Consider the following 21,590-nt stretch of genomic DNA (forward strand, 5'->3'; position numbering starts at 1 on the left):
TACATGGCATGGGATTATTTCTTTTAGACGGGATTCACAGAGCGGCATCTTCCTCCCCGCGAAATGTCGGCCCCTGCTTTACAATACACCTGAGCGCAAATCATGCGCGGCGTAACCGCGACAACGCAGAAAGCGCAGGTTTTGTTCTTTCTCGGATTCTGTATCGCATTGCTGGATTTTTAAATCGAGGCGAGTGATGCATGCTGGGAATTGAGACGAGACGCTCCGAGGTCAGGCGGCGATATACTGGGCTGCGCGCGATACGCCCCGGGGGTACTCGGCGCTGCTCTCAAAGAAAGAATGGAAAGAGAAAGAAAGAGGTGGTCCGGGCTCCCCCCGCAGCGCTTACTGCGGCTTTTGTGCTTCTCCTGGAAATCTTTAATACATGCAGAGCGCATTCTGAAGCTTTAATGACCCCCCCCCCCCGCTCGCTGCTTCGGGAAGAAAGGGGTCAAAGAGGCGTAAAAGTCTCCAGCAGGTCGGGAAACTCGAGCGATTCCTCCCCAAGCCGCGGGCCTCTCGTTACAGCGATCGCGGCAGAGAGTGGCAGCGCCGCGTCTAAAGTTTCCCTTCGATCCCCTGCGATCCGGTACAGATGCCAGCGCACGCCTCCCAGCTCCCGAGAGCCTAACCCGTGGATTCTAGACACCAAACGTCACAAGTTAGGGTCTCAGGGAATGCGAGGGGTACAAAGCCGCAGGACGAGGGGGCGCAGCGGAACTTAACCCTTTCTTCGATGGCTCACGCTCTCCCAGCCTGAAAGGGTTACAGCGCCGCAGAAAAACCTCACCCGATCCATTTGGCCGACCAACGTCCGCCGGGGCGCTGCCAGAAATCATTAACCGGCGGCGGGCAGCCGTGTCCTGCGAGGCGGCATGCGGGGCGAGCGCTAAACTCCAGACTGCAAGAAACGCTCTGCTTGGAGGCAAATCGGAGTTTGAGTCACCGGGGCGAGAAGAGACGCTCTGCATGGCGGTCTCTAGCGGCTGCGGGTGGAATGAAATCATTAAGACGAGTCGTTAGAACACGATACGGCGCAGGTTCGGGGAGGGTATAGCGTGTATATACTACACGGACATACGGTGCGTGTCCCCTCTGAACGCGCACACGCGCTGCATGTTCTGGGTGCCGGGGCCTCTCTGCTTCTTGGCTTCATGTCAAGGATACGATCAAACGGAGACCCAGCCTGTCATCTGGTATTCACTAAACTCAAAGGAACAGGAGGGGGGAAGGGTTTGGGGGGGACGCCGCTCCCCACCCACCACGAGCCGAGACCCGAATCCACGCCAGCAAAGCCCAGACAGATTTACACAGACCCTCAAAAACGTACCGGAGAAATCACGCCCGTGCATGCCGGCCCCCCCGCTGCAGTACATGCGCTGCTGCCCACACCCCAGACCCCCAAACAACCCCCCAACTCCTAGCAGAACCAACCCAGATCTGCGCTCATTTAGTCTGGGGGGGCCCTGCAGTGGGGGGGGGGCTTCATACCAATGCAGGGGGTGGGGGGTAAAAAGAAAAGAAGAAAGGAAAACTGGAAAGAAAAAGCTAAAAAGAACAAATTTTTTTAAAAAATGCAGGAAGATCTTTGCATTTAATGCAATCATTTAAAAATATACGGCAGGGGATTCTTTAAAGAGATTGCAAGCTCCTGGGGTGAGCGGAGCCCCTCGCTGCGCTGTCCTCTTTGTGCAGATAAAGCCCGTTGTTGGCTGCGCTGGTGGCCGGTCGCTGTCTGTCGCTCCCTTACCTCCCGGTGCAGCAGACGCCTTCCTCCACTTTCCACCGGAACGCCGTCTCTGCGGCTCTCTCTCCCCAGATCTTACCTCTTGTGATCCTCTCCCCCCCTCTCCATCATGCCGGAGAAGCCCGTCCATCACTGATGCCCCTGCGCGGAGAGGGGGGAGAGCGGGGAGGATGCTGAGGGACAGACGCATGGGGCACAAATCAGCGACAACATGGAATTTCCTATCCCATACTGCCCCCTTCCTGCTTCCCACCCGCTCTGCTCCCGGGAAGCTGCGTTTGCCCCGCCGCCGGTCATAACACAGACCCCACGCGATCCGGCGAATTCCCCGCACCGGACGGATACTCACCCCCCGATCCTCTCCTTCCCGAGACCCTCGCGTCCCCCTTCCACGCACATTCTGCCCCAGCCGCAGATCGCATTCTGCCCCAGGTGGAGGTTGTCTGTGGACCCCTGGGTGGTATCAATGGCCCGATTCATCAACACGGCAAATTCTGGGTAATAACATCGGAGGCGACCCCGTTACCCGTTACCGGCAGACTGCGCCGCGGATCCACGCAGCGGGGGTCCGTTTTTGGAGCCCCCTGTTTTAGAAAACACCGTTTTACGCTAAAACTCTGAACACGGCGCTGGCGCTTTTTAGATAATAAATTTATGCCAAAAAAACCTCAAGCGGCTGCTCAGTTTTTTGAATTTTTTTTCATCCCCGTAAGATAATTCGCCGTCTGCATACAAAGCAGCGCAGCGCCGTCTGGCTGCAGTCAGACGCGGAAACGAGACCCGCCGGGGGCATTACTGCAGAGCCCGTCCGCCGCGCCGCCAAATGTAACCCTTCCCCCTCCGGAGCGTAACCCTCGCAATGCCACCGGAGAGTAACCCTCGCAATGCCACCGGAGAGTAACCCTCGCAATGCCACCGGAGCGTAACCCTCGCAATGCCACCGGAGCGTAACCCTCGCAATGCCACCGGAGCGTAACCCTCGCAATGCCACCGGAGCTTAACCCTCGCAATGCCACCGGAGAGTAACCCTCGCAATGCCACCGGAGCGTAACCCTCGCAATGCCACCGGAACGTAACCCTCGCAATTCCACCGGAGTGTAACCCTTGCACTGCCACCGGAAAGTAACCCTCGCAATGATTGGTCGGTACCCGGCGCAGAGATTTGGTGATCGCAGATTTACCAGAATCTTCCGTACGCCGAAGCACCCAAAAAATCAACATCAGATAAGAAAAAACAACTATATAGAGCGTTCCCGTAAAAAGTCCCAGCACTTTATACGTAAGAGATATAAACACAGAGGCGCCGAGGACGAGCTCTAGTGTTTGTCACACGCAGCGTGTCAATCGTTATCTCTAATAATACAGGAGAGGAATCGGTTACTGGGATCCCACTCCTGACACCGATCGGCGGGATCCGCAGCACCGCAGATCCTTTAATGCGACGAACGCGTCTCTTCTCACGTCTTTTCTAAATGGTTTCGGCCGAACTTCTGACTCCCAAACCGGGGCACAAAGCGATGCGCGAAATAAGAAGCGTCCTTACAGAGCGATTCAATATTTTACTAGAGGAAACATACCGGCTGAGCGCGGCTCATGGGGATTTGGGGTTAAAGGAGGGACTGCCCCCCCTAAAAAGGGACACTTGGAAGGCATGCTGCACACACTGTAGGGACCCCTGTGAGACCCTCATCCGCGGCGTGTTTTTTATCCCGGTTCCTGATTTTTATTAAGTTAAGGTCGGGGTCAGCGGACTTTGGAAGAAATCCCGATCGAATTTCCCAGTTTGAAGATCGTGCCGGGTCTCGGGGACTAATGTGACCTTTTCTGCCCCAAAATATCATCGCTTCCTCCTCCAAATAACTAAATACGGGCTTCCCAGTGAACCCTCTGATGTAATAATAGGTAGAAATGAGATAAAAAGCGATGGTGGGGAATCCCGGATACAGTGATGCGATTCGCTGGGGAAATGCCGCCCCCTGCTGGGGAGAAGCGGGTCGGCGGATCCGGGTTAGAAGCCGGTTACGGTTAATGTGTTCATCTGATTAGCGTCTGGAGAGTTGGGTCAGGCGGTTAACCTGGATTAAGTTAGTTGGTTATCGGGTTAACGAGTCCAATATTCTCCGACTAGAGGAACTCGAACAATGTGACTTCATAAAGAAAGTAATAGAAATTCTGCATTATTATTATTGTTATTATTATTATTATTTATATTATTATGATTGTTATTATTATTAATATTATTATTAATTATTGTTATTAATAAAATTGTTATTATTAATATTATTATTGTTATTAATAATAATTATTTTTACCATAACATTAATGATAGGTTTCAAGCAACTCCCGAGAACGCCGTGTGTAGGAAATAGTTGATGTAATACGACTGGGGCAGAGTTTCTGATTCTTTGGGCACCTAGCGGCTGGGAGCACCAAACCCCTGGGCCCCGCATGGCGTAGGGGCAGTTCCCGAGAGCCATGTCCCCCATCCCCCGCTAACTGCAAACAAATGCGAGGGAGTGAAAGGAGGAGCGCGTGGCACAACGTGCATGCTGGCGACACAAGGTTAGGGATTTCACGTCACACCTTAAACTAACTCCATCCACCCAGAACTTAATGTCCCAAAATAAACTCTCATCGAGTGCATCAACAAAATCCGCAATAATATACGATAAATAAAGTCCAATATTACGCAACTTTCTGAACGCTTCCTTTCTGGCACCTCAAACACCTGTCGGGGTAACAGGATTTGTCACGGCGAGTGGCTTCGGGCCCCGCTGTGATCTTAGCCCTGGCAGAAGGGGGCATTTGGTTCCAGCGCGGCTCATAAGCTTCGTTCTATCGATGACATTCCAGGCTCTTCCTCGTTGGCGCGTTTCTTCTTCTTGACACGTTTGTTACCCCGTGGGTTGGACCCGTGGTTCATAAGCTTCGTTCTATCGATGACATTCCAGGCTCTTCCTCGTTGGCGCGTTTCTTCTTCTTGACACGTTTGTTACCCCGTGGGTTGGACCCGTGGTTCATAAGCTTCGTTCTATCGATGACATTCCAGGCTCTTCCTCGTTGGCGCGTTTCTTCTTCTTGACACGTTTGTTACCCCGTGGGTTGGACCCGTGGTTCATAAGCTTCGTTCTATCGATGACATTCCAGGCTCTTCCTCGTTGGCGCGTTTCTTGACGCCTTCCTGACCTCTCCCCAGATTAATCCCTTGGCAGGTTTCTCTCTCTTTGTATTTTTACTCTTAATCCCGAATTCCTCCGCGGGGAGCTCCCTGCGAGCCGGGTCCGTAAAGTCATATAAATACCGCGTGTGAAAGCCAAGGGTATCTGCCTCCCCGCAAGTCATCAGGATGGACCCCAAGAGTCCCGAGAAGCTGAGCATGGACCCGCCGGTGAGTGTGCACTCCCTGGCCAAAATGCCCAATTATATGCAAAGTGTAAGATGAATCCGGGGTACGGGGGTCCCGCTGCGTATACAGCCGTGTTTTATCCACCCATGCGCGGGTTACCTGTGCCAAACATGTACACGCCACGTGACTCCAACATGATGAGAATTACCCTGCGTGTTAATGCCTGCCATGTACTAATACCCCCCCCCCCGGGTGCATGGGGCAGGTACACCGGGGGCAGACTGCTGCCCGCTGCGCCAGAATATTTCCAGCCCTCCCTTCTGAGTTTGGCCACTGGGTTGCTATGGAGATACGAGTTAAAAGGGGCATTTCCCCCCCGGAATCCCTCGCGCACTGGCATTTCACGGGTTAATGGTTGTCGGCAGGACTGGTGACTTTGTCGTCATAGTAACCGTTAAACTTCTCAATTCCAGGTTTATAGTTTTCTTCCTAAATCAGTCGAGGGCAGGAAAAGTTGGGCTCCGATCCTCTTACTGCTCCTGGTTCTGATTCTGATTATCGGATCGGCTTTAATTGGCGTCTATCTGACCCAGAAACACACGGAGAGGGTGAGTAGCCGGTGCTGGGGGCTCGGGGGCCGCGCGGCATGTGCTGAGACGTCAGGGTTATATGTAACGCTCTGTGTGGCCCCCCGGTGCAGCCGGTTTGGTACGGGGGACCCCTGGGCCGTAGATAATTCCAGATGAAGGCCGGTTCCAGCAGGTTCCGGTGCTTGCGCATGTTCACTCCTCTGTACCGTAGATGGTGGCGATGGCTTTTAACTCCATGGACGGCGAGGAGGTGACGCAGACCGTGTTCGTCGACGAGCTGGAGAACGTGGCCGTTATTTTTGTGAATACCAACAATCACTCGGCTGCCGTGCTCTACGACTACAGACGGGTGAGTTCCGGGGGTCGGGGGTTTGGGGGGCGTCCCGTCGCTCGGAAGTTACAAAGTTTCGAAGGGGTTTGGTATTCGCTGAATGCTGATTGGTCGCCCGCGCCGCTTTACAGAACCTGATTGCCTTCAAAGAGCCCGACAGCCGGAAATGCTTCGTTACCGGGATGGACAGGGAGACCCCGTCAGCGAGCGCCGTGATCAGCGCGGCCGAGTCCTTCCACACGCATGTAAGTCGCATGTCATTCGGTAACACGCGGTAACACTTTCTTTATCCAGAATCTTTCAAATGGATTTTTTTACTGTTTTTACCCCCTGCTGGCGTCCGTCTCCAAACTCTCCTTAAATCCCAGCCGAGGTCCAGATTGCCCCCCAACGACCCCCCCAGCCCAATACACGGGGCATCTGCCTTCACCGCGTGTAACTGTTCACAAGCAGGATTAATGTGTCTCCTCCCGAGAATAGATCCTTCTCTCTCCGACAAAGAGCCTCCTGAGGTTTCATCACACAGGATTATTACTCAGCTTGATTCTGAACGCTCTCCCCTCTCTCTGCCCCCAGGATGCCCCGGCGGATAACGTTCTGTCCTATAACCTTATGGAGAAGGAAGCAGCGGACCCCGCAGAGTTGGGGGTCGGTATTAATATCCTGTGCCGGGATCTCCCCGTTTACTGGGCGCAGCCGGTGAGTTCACTCAACCCCCGGAATCCACTTTAACTCATTCCTCTGAGTGTCCGTGACCGTGTCGGCCCTAACAGGGGCCCGTTACATCTGAGTTTAAATGTCACAATAACTCTGCCGGCCGATCGGCCCCATCCGGCCCGTCTAGTCTGTAGAGAAGAATCTTAATCAGTCCATGTTTATAGAGGGACCCCCTGACTGAGGGGCTTATTCACTAAACGGTGAGAGGAGAGATTTCCCGTCCCGCTGCTATCCGCGTTCAGACCAGAATATTTTACCTGAAATCCACGATTTATTTATTTTTTAGGTAAATCCTAATCTTCGGAAAATGACCATCAAGTTCAAGGTGTTTGGTTTGAAGTTTAAAGTGACGATCGAAAAATGACCCCACTTACCCCACTCGCCCCACTTACCCCACTCGCCCCGCGCAGTGAATCCCCCGCATCCTGCTAGCCAACACTCACTCCAACACTCACTCCAACACTCACACTACCACTGGCCGCAGAGCTGAAGAGAGCTTTTTTCCGGGTGTCATGTGACCCATATATTACTACTGGGGCCACTTAGGGTTTCGGGGGGCTTTGGTGCGGGTCCCCCCCACATATATATATATATACGGTGTTATATCATTTTGGGGCGTATTTTGTTTGATTTTCTGACAATAAACTTTCATTCAAAGAAATGATTTTCATCGAATTCTAAATAACCGATTTCTGCAAATATTCAGCGCAGCAACAACACTGGGGCAATAAGCTGCGCATGATGCAGTTACCATGGTGATTATGATGAAGTGCTAGTCTGGAGCGAGACGCAGATTATTATCTTTTCTCTGTTTTACCGAGTGACCTCCGAGCCACGCCTGGCATTCGGTGGCACTCGGGGGCATTTGGTGGTGTTTGGTGGCATTCAGTGGCACTCGGTGCAATTTGGTGGCACTCGATGGTGTTCGGTGGCGTTTGGTGGCATTCGGTGGCGTTTGGTGGCGTTTGGTGGCGTTTGGTGGCATTCAGTGGTGTTTGGTGGCGTTATATATCCTGGGTGTCACCTGAGATAAAGCACATTTCTCTTTCCTTTCGCCCCGTTACACATCTGGGTTCTCCGGCGGCCACGGGTTCCGGATCACGTCTGTAATGATAACAGGTTCTAGGTACGTCAACAAACCGCTCGACGTTCACTGAAACCAAGTCCTTTATAAAGAGACCACCATGCCCACCTGCTTGAGTTCAGGTGAAGGCTGCAGGCCGGGTATTGCTACAGCTGTGAGATCTCTTTCGATGTTCTGCTCGTCCCGTTTGATCCGCCTGTTTTCTGGATCCCCGGCGTCCGGATAATTCTCACGTTCTGGATCGGCTTCCTCTCTGCCGGGAGGCGGATGTCGATTGCCTCACTCTGCGTCTCCCCCACGGGGTGACCTACATTTCCCGTTCATGAATATTCATTTATTCAGCTTCCCGAATCCCACATTTCAAAACTTCTGGTTTTGTTTTGAAAGACGCTGAAATCCGTCTAGTAATTCCTGCAATCAGGTGTCTCCCGTTTCCTGAAATCGTTTCTTCGTCACGTCGTTATTTCGTCATCATTCGATACGGCGGCGTTTCCGCATTTCCATAATTGTGACATCATCGCGCTTCTGCTTTATGAGAAGAAAGCGTTTTTTTCCCTTAAAATATACTGTAGGATCAGGAAGTTCCTTATGAAATTGGCGGCGCCCAATCATCTATGGCTCTAGGACGGCGACTGTGGATTGTAAGCTCTTGGGGACAGAGCCCTTCCCTCCTCCATCTAAACTTTAGTCTCTCACTTATGGGTTATCACAAGAGTTTTAAGGGGTTAAAATAATTTTAAGAAAGAAGAAATATTCTCATTAAAAAGCGGGATTCTAGAGCAAAGTAAAAAGTCTTATCGCCATGGCAACCAATGGACTGTTTCTACTGACGAGACAATTCTTTCATCTTTGCAGCAGAAAAAAACCCCAAATCAGACTCGCCCGGGGGGGTACTCGGATACGCTGTCTTAACGCACGGATCCAGTCCTGATATTAATGTGACCGGCGCTCGTTACTCTGCGAGGGTTCGTCGGGTTGAACGTCGCCCATGCGTTTGCTGACTCGGTAAATGATTATTATTATTATATAATGGCTTCCGGCTTGGCGGCTGCCCCTGCGCTGGGGTAATTTATGAAGGTGTTGCCCCGTCGCCTGCGGGCTGCCAGACGATGTTGAGTTCCTGACGAGAACCTGCGAGGCGCGTCACAAATACACGGCGCGGGAGCGAGCGAGGACCGCCGGTCACCGGCAAGGATCCCCGTCTGCCGCCCGCCGCTGTCCGAGAAGACCCCAGCCCCTAGTTTGCCCCTCGGGTTCTGAATAAACGGGCTGTTACGGGGCAGTTACATAATCCTGTCCCTGAGAGTCCTGCACCAGTCACGCGGCGGGCAGAAGGTTTTTACCCTAAAACACAGTAATTACACCCTTTACATGACCCAACTGCCCCGTCGGTGACCCCTTTGCTTGTTGTCTTCCATCTTGGGGTAACTCGCTCCCCGTCACTCTGTGAAAGGGCTTCTCCGGGGCCGCCGGGGCCGCAGGGATTTCATCGCCCCGATAACAGTCCTCTGTCCATTTCTGCCACTGGGGGGGATCTGGACGGGAAAGTACCCCACGTGCCATCCGAGGCATTGCCCCGGCCCCTGGGCCGTACTGGTTTGATAAATCGCCCTCATTATCTGGCTTCCGGCGTCAGGTGGATTCGGTGAGGAGGAAGTAATTTGGGGCGATCCTCCTCCACACCCCGAAATCCTGTCCTGCGAGTCGCCTGGGAGGAGGATCGGCCCGAGACGCCATAAATAGCCGAAAACGCAGAAAAGAGGCGCAGATCAGAGCTACGCGCGACTCCGGAACCTTCTCCAAGCAGCCAGGTGAGCTCCGTAACCACGGGAACCGGGAAATGCTTAAAGCAGAATATGTACCGGGCGCAGCCAGCGCGGGGGGGGCTCCGGTACCCGGCAGCACCGGTGCGAGACGCTATATACAGTATAGAGAGTGCAGTATAGAGAGTGCAGTATAGAGAGTACAGTATAGAGAGTACAGTATAGACAGTACATTATAGAGAGCGCAGTATAGAGAGCGCAGTATAGAGAGTGCAGTATAGAGTACATTATAGAGAGCGCAGTATAGAGAGCGCAGTATAGAGAGTGCAGTATAGAGAGCGCAGTATAGAGAGTGCAGTATAGAGTACATTATAGAGAGCGCAGTATAGAGAGCGCAGTATAGAGAGTACATTATAGAGAGTGCAGTATATAGAGCACAGTATAGAGAGCGCAGTATATGGAGTGCATTATAGAGAGCGCAGTATAGAGAGCGCAGTATATGGAGTGCATTATAGAGAGTGCAGTATAGAGAGCGCAGTATAGCGAGTGCAGTTTAATAGATTATTTACCCAAACTCTACTCAGCACTCACCCTGCTGTAATTAAATTCCCTCACTGTATAACCTCTACCACCTCTGCTGGGAGGCTGTTCCACTGATCTACCACTCTTTCAGTAAACTAAAACTTCCTTCCATTCCATCTCAGTCTCTGACTCTCTAGTGTTGGATTCCGCTCTCTTGTTGTAATTTTTCTCCTCCTTTGAAATAAATTTCCTTCCCGTCCTTTATCCCGCTATGTATTTAAACGTCTCTCTCCCATCCCCTCTCTCCTCTCCTCACTCCCCCCGTCTCTCCCTCTCCCATCCCTTCTCTCCTCTCCTCACTCCCCCTGTCTCTCCCTCTCCCATCCCTTCTCTCCCTTCTTTCCTCTGTCTCTACCCTGTCTATGTGTCTCTCCTTCCTCTATCCTCCCTCTGGCTCTCCCTTCTCTCTCTCCCCTGTCTCTCTCTTTTCTCTCCCCCGCATCTCTCTCTCCCCTCTCCCCCTGTCTCTCTCTCCCCCTCTCCCAGGTCTCTCTCCCCGGACACATTGAGACACATCAGTCCTTCCTAATCTTTTTGATCCTGTAAAGCGCCCCGTTTTAGTCTCATGACATCGTCTCCATACCTTCTGCTTCTGATGTCATTAGGGAAGTTGCCCGGCGCGTTTCGGGTGGTGAATCGGTGTAATTGTGTCGGGATTCACACTTTGCGTTTATGTTTTCTCTCCCCAGGATGAAGGACACTAAGAAGACGTTGGCGTGGTCCCTGGTGGTGGTGGCCCTTCTGGCCATTATTGTAGTCGGAGCGACGCTGGTTGGAGTTTTTTTGACGCAGAAGCACACGGAGGAGGTGAGGATGAAAAAAGCCGCAACGTCCATCAACTCTCACTAATCCCTCCCCAGATACAGGGAGACGGGAGAGCGGAGAGCGCCCCGCTCCTCGAATACTACAAGCGGCGGTGCGTTGGGTGCCGGTTGCGTTGCTTACCGGTGAATCAGGTGCCGGTGCGTTGGTTACCGGTGCGTCGGGTACCGGTGCGTTGGTTACCGGTGCGTTGGGTGCCGGTACGTCGGTGGCCGGTGCGTTGGGTGCCGGTGCGTTGGTTACCGGTGCGTGGGGTGCCGGTGCGTGGGGTGCTGGTGCGTGGAGTACCGGTGCGTCGGATGCCGGTGCGTTGGGTGCCGGATGATAATCTCTTCCCGTTGGGGAGTTGCAGGTCATACAGATGGCTTTCCTGTCGAAGAGCGGAGCGGAGGTCCAGCAGCTCGTTATGGTCGACGACCGGGAACACGTGGCCGCCTTCTACGTGACCAACAACAACGTTTCTTCCACCATTGTGTACGACTACAAGCATGTGAGTGACGGGCGAAACCCCGTGTGTTGACATTCTCACCCTCTAAGTGACGGGCATTCATACTGTAGTGTCCCTCGGCCCTCCTGGGGGCCGGATATTGACACCCATTTTATGCATAACTTTGCATTTCCGAATTCCTTCCAGGAGGTCGTCGGCTTCAGGCGTCTGAAGGGTAATAAGTGCTTCGTGATGGACATGGAGGACGCCAACGTGCCGTCCATGAACGACATTCTGAGGGGAATCAGGCGTTTCCAGGCACAGGTACGGCCGGCTTATCACACGCTCGGCATGTTTCCATAGAGAGTCACATGACCCGCGCGGCTCTTAATAATAATAATAATGATGATAATAATAATGATAATAATATTAATAATAATCATCATTTATTTATCACAGAACGGCACAGAGGAGAACGACTTCACTTATAACATCGAGGAGGGCGAGGAGGCCGAGCGTTCCGGGCTGGGGATCGCGATCAACGTCCTCTGCAGAGATGTCCCCGTTTACCGCGCGACGGAGGTATCTGCGGCACGGACATTCTTATTACAAACTAATCTCATTTATTGTTAAATGGCGGTAGTCAGAAGGTGCTCCGCCGCCCAGCCGTGGCCATGTTGCTGATGTTATGTCTTTTATCGTTTCAGAGCAAGGCCGGCCACCTCCGCTGGAAATTCACGATCTCCTTTAACATCTTCGGTGTTGAAATTTCTGCCAAGTATGAGTCGTGAGGCGGCCTTCGCATCCTCATAGAGAGAACCCTCCTTTAAAGCAGGTGTCTGAGATCTAAGGACAGAGCGAGTGCAGCTTGCATGGTTCTCACACCTGTGTTCAAGCAGACAGCTCAACGCTGCTTTAAAGGACTTTTGGTCATCCGGGAGGCATCGGAGCATCCTCTGGATACGGACATTTCTCCTGGGCGGACTCGCGTTTTCGTGACTCACGTTCTACCCCGAGGAAACTGGAAGGGAGGGGAGGGTGGTGATTACAAAACATTTCATTAGGACTGGGGTGGAATAATTCTGTTTAATGACATTACACACGTGGATGTGAGGATGTCCGGTTTACACGCGTCGTTTGTTTGTGTGATTTATTCGTGGATCTCTTTAATAAACGTGTTTTTGCAGTAACAATGTATCTGTGGAATTCCTCCCCGCTGTTTGAGGCCCGGGAAGGGGGGGGGGGCGGTGAGTCACTCTCTCTCCATCCTGAAGCCCACTGGTGGCCAGTGGCCGTATGAGGTCATCAGGTGGTCATTCTGATACCATGATCTCTGCTGGTGACATCATCAGGGCTGCTCGATGTCTGATTATGTCACGGCCTCTGTAATATCTTGGATTTACGGCGTCACCGAGGAGCGTTTAGTTTTGTATTTTTATTTTGCGGGTCTGTATGTGAGGCCTGCGGGGGTTAAAATCATTCTCTGTTATTTATGATGAACGAGGGATTTATTATACAGGTTCCGGTGTGTTCAGAAGTAGTGGGGTGCAGTGTGGGGGGTGCAGGGGGGGCAGTGGGTGTGGTGCAGGGGTGTGCAGTGTGGGGGGTGCAGGGGGGGCAGTGTGGAGGTGCAGTGGGTGTGGTGCAGGGGTGTGTGGTGTGGGGGGGCACATTGTGGGGGGTGCAGTGTGTGGGGGGGCGGTGTGTGTGTTGGGGGTGCAGTGTGGGGGGGTGCAGCGGGTGTGGGGGGGGGTGCAGTGGGGGGTGCAGTGTGTGTGGGGTGCAGTGTGTGTGGGAGGGCAGTGGGGGGGGGGGTGCAGTGGGGGGTGCAGTGTGTGTGGGGGGGTGCAGTGTGGAGGGGCAGTGTGTGTGGGGGGGTGCAGTGGGGGGTGCAGTGTGTGTGGGGGGGTGCAGTGTGGAGGGGCAGTGTGTGTGGGGGGGTGCAGTGGGGGGTGCAGTGTGTGTGTGGGGGGCGGTGTGTGTGTTGGGGTGCAGTGTGGAGGGGCAGTGTGTGTGGTGCAGGGGTGTGGGGGGCAGGGGGTGTGGCGGCAGTGTGTGGGGGGGGCGGTGTGTGTGTTGGGGTGCAGTGTGGAGGGGCAGTGTGTGTGGTGCAGGGGTGTGGGGGGCAGGGGGTGTGGCGGCAGTGTGTGGGGGGGGCGGTGTGTGTGTTGGGGTGCAGTGTGGAGGGGCAGTGTGTGTGGTGCAGGGGTGTGGGGGGCAGGGGGTGTGGCGGCAGTGTGTGGGGGGGGGCTGTGTCAGGCAGTAGTAAGAAGCTGATGCAGTTTCTGTGTCAGACAGCAGAGGGCAGCAGAGCTCCAGGTTCGGCGGATCCGCGTTGCTTTGTTTCCGGGCTCTTTGTCTCCTGTCGGGATCCGTACTCGGCGCTGAGTCTGGAGCTATCACTGCCTGAGCTGGGTGAGTGTGAGATCCGGTTGGGGAGAGGGGCACCTGGGCACTATTACCCTATACAGGGGGCACCTGGGCACTATTACCCTATACAGGGGGCTCCTGGGCACTATTACCCTATACAGGGGGCTCCTGGGCACTATTACCCCATACAGGGGGCACCTGGGCTTCATTACGCCATACAGGGGGTACTTGGTCACTATTACCCCATACAGGGGGCACCTGGGCTCTGTTACCCCATACAGGGGGCACCTGGGCTCTGTTACCCCATACAGGGGGCACCTGCCATCAGCACACAAAATCCTTATTAAAAAAAGATTTTCTGACCCAAATTCCGTGGTGTTTGCCGTCTCTACCTTCAGCCCAGACTTGGTACCGGCCCCAGCTGGGGGGTAACTGGGAGCCGGTGCAAAATCTGCCCGCCGCTTTTTGTATTAGTTCTGATTAATATTTTATTATGTTATTGTTTACTTCGCGATACGAGTGACTTCATTATCCGGCTGAAGCCAAGAAAAAGGAGCGAGCGGACACAGGGCAGTCACCTCCCGGCAGACAGCGGCTAGACGGTCATGAGATGAGGGTGAAAGGGTGATAGACGTCATAATGACCCTTAGACGGGGTGACAGAGAGGAGCGGAGGTGATGATGACCAATGGCAGTAAATCCCAGAGAATGACATCACTGGCAGAGGGAAGAAGGGTTAATAGGATAATGGCTGGCTGCGGGATGATTCCGCGGGAAGTAAAGAGTTAATGGGACGAGGGCTTGTTGACTGGAAGGTGGATGTGTTAAGGGTGATAATGTCAGCTGGTCGTGGAGAGCCTGGGGAATGATGTCATCGGGTTCGGAGCTATATTATTATGATGCGGCAGGCGGTCGCTCCGGCGTCACCCAAACTGCCCAAAATGTTTCTATTGAAGTCAAAACAAATATTTGTAGTAAGCGATAATTGTGGCAAATTCACCTGTCTACTACCCCTTCTGCAGCGCTTCAGCCTCGTGTGATCTGCCGGGACACGAAAGGAATGCGGGGGCCGTTCTGTGAAATTAGTGTCTGACGTCATCTCCTCGGATATTCCTGCGCGGCAAAACCAGACCGAGCCGGACTGAGCAAACGCTCGCGGGGGGGCAGATCCACCTGCCACGTAAATATCACACCCCGGCACCTCGCACTCCCGCCCCGGCACCCTCGCACTCCCGCCCCGGACCCGGCCAGCCGCGCACGGACTCTCCCGGAGAAGGTAAATACAGATTCCGGACGCCGCAGAATATCCCGCAGACCCAGAGGCTCGTTCGGTTCCCACCCGGTTCCAGCTTTTTGGACGTCGGTAAAAAACTTCTGGATTCCTTTGTTTTGGGTAAAGAAATAATTCTAAACGTTCCAAGGCGCTGTTAACCCTTTACATGCTGGGCGTTTGGGCGACCGTTTCGTTATTGTACTAATGAGGATTCTGCGGGGACTTGTGATTTTATACACGTTTTGGGACCCTGCAGGTTAATTACCCAGGGGGGGCGTAGTTGGGGGCATTATGTGCGATCGCTGTGATTTGATGACCATAAATATCCGAATTCACCCCAAATCCGAGTCATTCGTTCCTTAAACCCGGTTCTGGTTCCCGATTCCACCGATCCGGAGATCACCGGTTAGTCTCTGAGCACCGAGATAGCAGCGTCTGTGCAGAGAAGACCCCCGGAGACCCCGGCTGGGATCTGTTTCTTTGATCTCCGTGTTACATTTTATTATCAAAGACCCCCAACTGAAAAGAAAAAAAGTCTTGACCCCTAAACTAACAATTAAGAGGTCGTGAGAGGCAGCGGCCCCCTCGTTCCCGGCCCAGTTCTTCCCCATAATGGTTTTGTTGCCCCCGGCCCCCACTGGCGGCTCGTAACGATATCCATCTTCTGTCCTACCAGGTTTTCAGCCTCCAAGCTGTTGGAGCGGAGGCGAGGGGGCCGGAGCGGAGGCGAGGGGGCCGGAGCGGAGGAAGGTAAAGACGATCATTGCATCCTGTGATGTCACAGACAGAAATACTTCTCTTATCGGGAGGTGACGGGAAGTTAGAATTCTGCAGTTTAACCCAAAAACTGCCAACAGGTGTACTCGGTGCTTTACAGTAGATGCTTCACTCACAGGTGGTTTACAGATGTGACAATTCTGACCCTGTCCTGGAGAGCTTACAATCTAAACAGTCAAGCTGTACCAGCACTCATCCCAAACCCCTGAACGGCTGTTTGTTGGCAGAGGGGTAACCGCCCGGCCCCCTTGTGTTTTGTTGTTTCAGGGCTACTAGCGGGGGCCACAGCTGGATCGCTCTGTGATTATTTAAGTGTTTTCTGTGCTTTGCGGCTCTGTTAATGCCCCTCGGTAGTTGCCCCCTGTTGGATAGGGAGAGTGGGGGGTGTTCTGGGACCCCCCGTGGATTGTGACGAAGGGTCTCTGCTTCCTCCGCAGCTCGGTTGTTGGATGGCTTCTGCACTGACCGTCAAATCTGAGAGGCAAATGCTGATAGAAGACGGGGTGTCCCCGGCCAAGAAGCCCAGGTAATACCCGGCGCTGTACCCGATACTGATGTCTGTAGTCTCAGTGCTGACCTCTGTGCCTCTATATACCGTTCCCTGTGATAGCCTGGCCACAGAGCTAGCAATCTAACATGGGTTCACCTCTCAGAGCTGGTATGAACCCCACATCTCCCTGGTTCCGGTCCTTTCACGGCGATCTGTTCCTCCTACATCCGGGGTCAGTGAGTAACGAGGGTGCGAGAAGCCTCAATAGTCTTATGTTTACGTGCTTTTACCTGACGTTACGGCGCCGCTCTGCGTGACGCTTCCTCTTAAACACGTCTTCAACCCTTTAAATGCTTTCTACCTGAACTCAGAGCCCTTCGAGGCAGTGAATGGGTTAATCACCAAGTCTTATCAGCGTGGGAAAGCAATCCGTGGCCTTATTCCTCCCCGCTGTTTGCCATAGCCTCCAAGGCCAAAGCGATATGGGAAATGTTCCAGAAACAGCCTGTGTTTGCCACAGCTTGCCTAATACCCCCTCTGGCTCGCGGGGCGCCGGGTGGCGGAATCAGATCAAGCACTCCTTAAAATGTCACGTTTCATGATTGTATGAAGAATCATACAGATCAGAATTAGCCCCCCCCCCCCGGGAGAATTACCCCACCAGAGAGAACCCCCCCCCAGGAGAGAATTCCCCCCCCCAGGAGAGAATTACCCCCAAGCTTCCCCTTTAAAGCTCCTCTAATTACTGCCTCCTCTTCTGGGGGAGTTCGTTGTACCCTATAAGCCGGTTCCTGCTGTCGCTTTGGGCTGATTTCCGCCCTTTTAGAGTTCTTGCTTTATAAAAATAGCCGTCGTCGGTTTGGATTGCGTGGACGTTGTTACCCCCCCGGCGGGGCAGAGCAGGGGTAAGTGACTCGGGACCCGCTGAGGGGCACGGAGCAGGTTCCCCCGAAAATCGCTCTCTTCTCTTCCAGAAAACTCCTCCCGAGCCTAAAAACCAAGAAGCCCCAGGAGCTGGTCCTGGTGATCGGGACGGGGATCAGCGCGGCCGTCGCACCCCAGGTCCCGGCCCTGAAGTCCTGGAAAGGGTTAATCCAGGCCCTTCTAGACGCTGCGAATGACTTCGACCTCCTGGAAGACGAGGAAAGCAAGAAGTTCCAGAAATGTCTCCACGAGGACAAGAACCTCATCCATGTGGCTCACGATCTGATCCAGAAGCTGTCGCCGGTCAGTGGCCCCGATCCCCCCCCAATAGCACAAGACGCGGGGCTTATAGAAATATACAATTCGTCTTCTTTCAGCCTTTTCTTGCCGCTATTCTGGGGTTAATTTCAGATTGCACAGAAATGTTATCTTTTTGTGCCCCCCCCACATTTTGTTAAACCCCACGTCCCCGGCACGGCGCTGTCTCTATACTCTGTCGGGGTGTAGAGAGGATTGTCGGGGAGATAACGAGGAAAAAAGAAACCCAAAGTACACAAAGAATAAACGCAGGAAGTTTATAAATAAAAATCTGGAGGGTGCCTGGCGTGGATTCCCAGTAGTGGTGGTAAAAACATAATGGGAGATTTAGACAGACTCATTTGTATTTGCCGCGTGGTTACTTTGTTGCTGTGATTTCTGTTCTCGGTCTCGCCATGTTTCCGGGCTCTCTCTTTCGCGGGGGGCTCTCTCATCCGTCGTTCTCGTTGACGCCGCTCGCTCTTGTTTCCCGCAGCGTACGAGCAACGTGCGCTCCACCTTCTTCAAGGACTGCCTGTACGAGGTGTTTGACGACCTGGAGTCCAAGATGGAGGATTCCGGAAGCAGCTCCTGCAGTCCGTCTTGCAGCTGATGGAGAACGGAGCTCTGGTCCTGACCACGAACTTCGACAACTTGCTGGAGATCTACGCCTTCCACCAGGGGAAGCAGCTGGAGTCGCTGGATCTGACCGACGAGAAGAAGGTGAGACCGGAATTATCGCTCTCATAGAACGTGAAGGGTTTCCGGCAGGTCGCCGGCGCCATATCGAGCTGATCGGTAACAGGCGGCTCTCCCCTCGCCCGCTCTCTCCCGTCCCCTCGCCCGCTCTCTCCCGTCCCCTCGCCCGCTCTCTCCCGTCCCCTCGCCCGCTCTCTCCCGTCCCCTCGCCCCCTCTCTCCCGTCCCCTCGCCTGCTCTCTCTCGCCCGCTCTCTCCCGTCCCCTCGCCCGCTCTCTCCCGTCCCCTCGCCCGCTCTCTCCCGTCCCCTCGCCCCCTCTCTCCCGTCCCCTCGCCTGCTCTCTCTCGCCCGCTCTCTCCCGTCCCCTCGCCCGCTCTCTCTCGCGCTCTCTCCCGTCCCCTCGCCTGCTCTCTCTCGCCCGCTCTCTCCCCGTCAGGTGCTGGAATGGGCTCAGGAGAAGAAGAAGCTGAGCGTCCTGCACATCCACGGCGTCTACACCAACCCCAGCGGCATAGTCCTGCACCCGGCCGGCTACCAGAACGTTCTCCGTAACACCGAGGTCATGGTGAGGTCATGGGCGCTTCAGCTTCCCGCGTTGAGGGCATGGGGGGCCTCGAGACATGTATTTATAATGTTTCGTGTGATTCCTCCCCAGCGGGAGATCCAGAAGCTCTACGAGACCAAATCTTTCCTGTTCCTGGGCTGCGGCCGCACCGTGGACGACACGACGTTCCAGGCCCTCTTCCTCGAGGCGGTGAAGCACAAGTCGGACCTGGAACATTTCATGTTGGTTCGGCGGGAGGATGTCGACGAGTTCAAGAAACTGCGGGAGAACATGCTGGACAAAGGCATCAAGGTGATCTCGTACGGCACGGAATACTCCGACCTGCCCGAGTACTTCGAGAGACTGGCCAACGAAATCTCCAACCGCGGCAGAGCCGGTACGTCGAGGGTCCGGCCAACGCGCCGCTTGGTGAAACGACGGGGGGCCGGGAAAGGTTTTCAGATGTGTTTGACGTTTAGAAAGCGATACGTTTGAGTCGCGCGTTTTACAGCGGCGCAGAGCTGGGACCCGGTACGTGTCCGGTGGTCTCCGGTGGTCTCAGCGGAATCTTTGCCTAATTCTTTGCACGGCCTGTGCCGGTTATAAAAGCCACGCATGGCACCGATGCAGCTGTGTGAATTATTTCAATTGTTGCAGCATGAATTCCGCCGCGTCCGTCCCGTTACTGGGTAGAAAAGTCTGAAGCTGATGACCGGTTCGTTGGCGGGTGGCCCCGGAGCGGCCCCCGGCTCATCGCGAGGGAGCTCGGTACTGTAAGGGGGCAGCGCATACGCCGGGGTGCAGCGTTTAAGGCTTTAACCATTTCCTCACTTGTCGATAATCCTTTGTAAATTACATAGAGCCCCCTCCCCGTCGCTGGCTGCGTCCAGAATGTTCCCTTTAGAGGTCTGACCTCGGTCGGGGGGCACATTCCTGCCGCGGCCCCCGCTGGGTGCAAATTAATCAAATTCCTCAGTCTATAACAGCAAGGAAATGAAACGCGTTCGGACTCTAAATCCTGGAAACATCAGAATCTGATTCCGGAACCGGTTTCCCCCAAAATAATCTCCCGACTTTCTCTCCCTAACAGGAACGACAAGAGAGACCCCCGCGCGGAACGGACCGGTTCACGCAAACTGCCTGAGTAAAGGTGATGACGTTATCTGCGCATGTTTTCTGTAGCTGAACGTGTGGAAGACGGACCGGGATGTGGCTGCGGGAATAAAAATTTGCCGGGATCGTTCGTAACTTTTATTCTATCGCCCCCTGCAGAGCCCAGCAGCTGAGACATCGACACTTCCGGCGGAGAGGCAGAGATTTACCGGGAAGGATCCGAGCGAGTGCCGGGATTATCAGCCGCGATGACCCAAGCGGACCCCACCGGGAGACTGCAGTGACTTCTCGTCTGCGTAGGGACCGTCTGAATATTCAACGCAAACACCGCATTGCAAGCCCCCGGAGTTCGTCCAGATGCACCGGAAATGGTTTTTCCCCCTCGTTATTTATTTTAAAAGGATGAATGTAGTTTTTGGCTCTAATTATTGCCGCACTGACTGTCCCCCCCATACCCCCCTCACCGGCTCTATGGGGTGGGAGACGTGGATCTCCGTGACACAAACCCTATTTGTACTGTGAATATGAGATTTAGGACGCGCGCTGTGGCCTGGGCCCCCCCCGATGCCGGGATTATCTGTCGGGTAACGTTTGCTCCTTTCGACGGGAATAAAACCCGAATCCCGCGTTCCCGCACGCGCTGGACTTTTAAACTGTAGGATTTACATGAAATGTTTGGTGTATTTTACAATTTTTGGCAGTTCAACAAATAAAGGCTTTGAGTTCACCCGTAGAGCGGGGCGCGATGTAACTGCTTTTATTCTACACCCGACTTGCGTGGCCTATGGGCTACCATTATTGCTGGGGGTGGCGGCTGAGCATTATATGAGTTAATGATTGGATACTGCTGCTTTCTGCGTTACTCGAGCTGCCACGGGGGCCCCGTTCATTAGCGATACACAGATACTGGGGCCCCCATTCATTAGCGATACACAGATACGGGGGCCCGGTGCTCATGTTTCCCCCAAAAACACAAATGCAGGCAGTTTAATATCATTATATAGGAAATTTATTCTCTTATAAATTACGTTTTGTATTCTCTAATGGATAGCGATCCATACATTGCACGTAAGTGGAGCGCGAGGCCACCGGACAAAATCCTCTGAGGAGTCAGCAATAAACAGCGCTACCCTGCAGTCTTCCAAGGGTTAAATCAAGCAAACCGCAGCGCAATCCTCGCTATTAACGTCAAACTTCTCGAACGCATCGGGCGGAATGAGGCTGTGGTTTGGAACCTTTGGGGGTTCCTGGGGTGTTTGAACACACTGCTGGCACTTAAAGGGTTAAAATATAAGACTGGGCACCCACGTCAACACAACATCGGGGCAAATCTTTGGGTTAATTGTCGAGCTCAGAAAGTTACTGATTCGGGAGATGAGGCTCCAATTAGCAGCAAAACAAATGTCGATATCAGCACCATCTACTGCCCGGCTGTGGAGTTACAACCGCCCCGGGACCTGCCCCCAGCACCTGCCCCCGGGGTATCTAGCTGTTAAATAAAGAGGGGTCCGAGTGTAGAGGCCTAAGCGCTTTACAGCTCTTCTAATAGTTAGGATCGCCAGGCGCGGGAACATTGAATGTGGCGGCTTCTGCCGGCCACCGACTCGCCGACAAGACCCGTAAATCCGGTAACTGCCGCGATTGGCGGGAGAACGCCGGTTACCGGAGACGTGGATTGCAGGGGGGCGGCTCTGT

General features: G+C 53.9%; 1 protein-coding gene and 1 pseudogene across 1 annotated transcript; both read left to right on the forward strand.

Annotated features, from left to right (window-relative positions):
- The first annotated feature begins 11,388 nt into the window (after nt 1–11,388).
- LOC149271525 (gastrokine-2-like) lies at nt 11,389–12,200 on the forward strand. The gene is made up of 4 exons (XM_089507366.1): nt 11,389–11,472; nt 11,617–11,733; nt 11,869–11,991; nt 12,117–12,200. Exons 1-4 carry the CDS (start codon nt 11,389–11,391, stop codon nt 12,198–12,200), a joined length of 408 nt encoding a protein of 135 aa, XP_089363492.1.
- A 4,077-nt stretch (nt 12,201–16,277) lies between these two features.
- LOC149271526 (protein FAM118B-like) lies at nt 16,278–20,147 on the forward strand (annotated as a pseudogene).
- The last annotated feature ends 1,443 nt before the right edge of the window (nt 20,148–21,590 follow it).

The sequence above is a fragment of the Sceloporus occidentalis genome, unplaced genomic scaffold, assembly GCF_023333645.1.
Source record: "Sceloporus occidentalis isolate IW3139 unplaced genomic scaffold, rSceOcc1.0.p SCAF_499, whole genome shotgun sequence".
NCBI classification, from domain to species: Eukaryota; Metazoa; Chordata; class Lepidosauria; order Squamata; family Phrynosomatidae; genus Sceloporus; species Sceloporus occidentalis.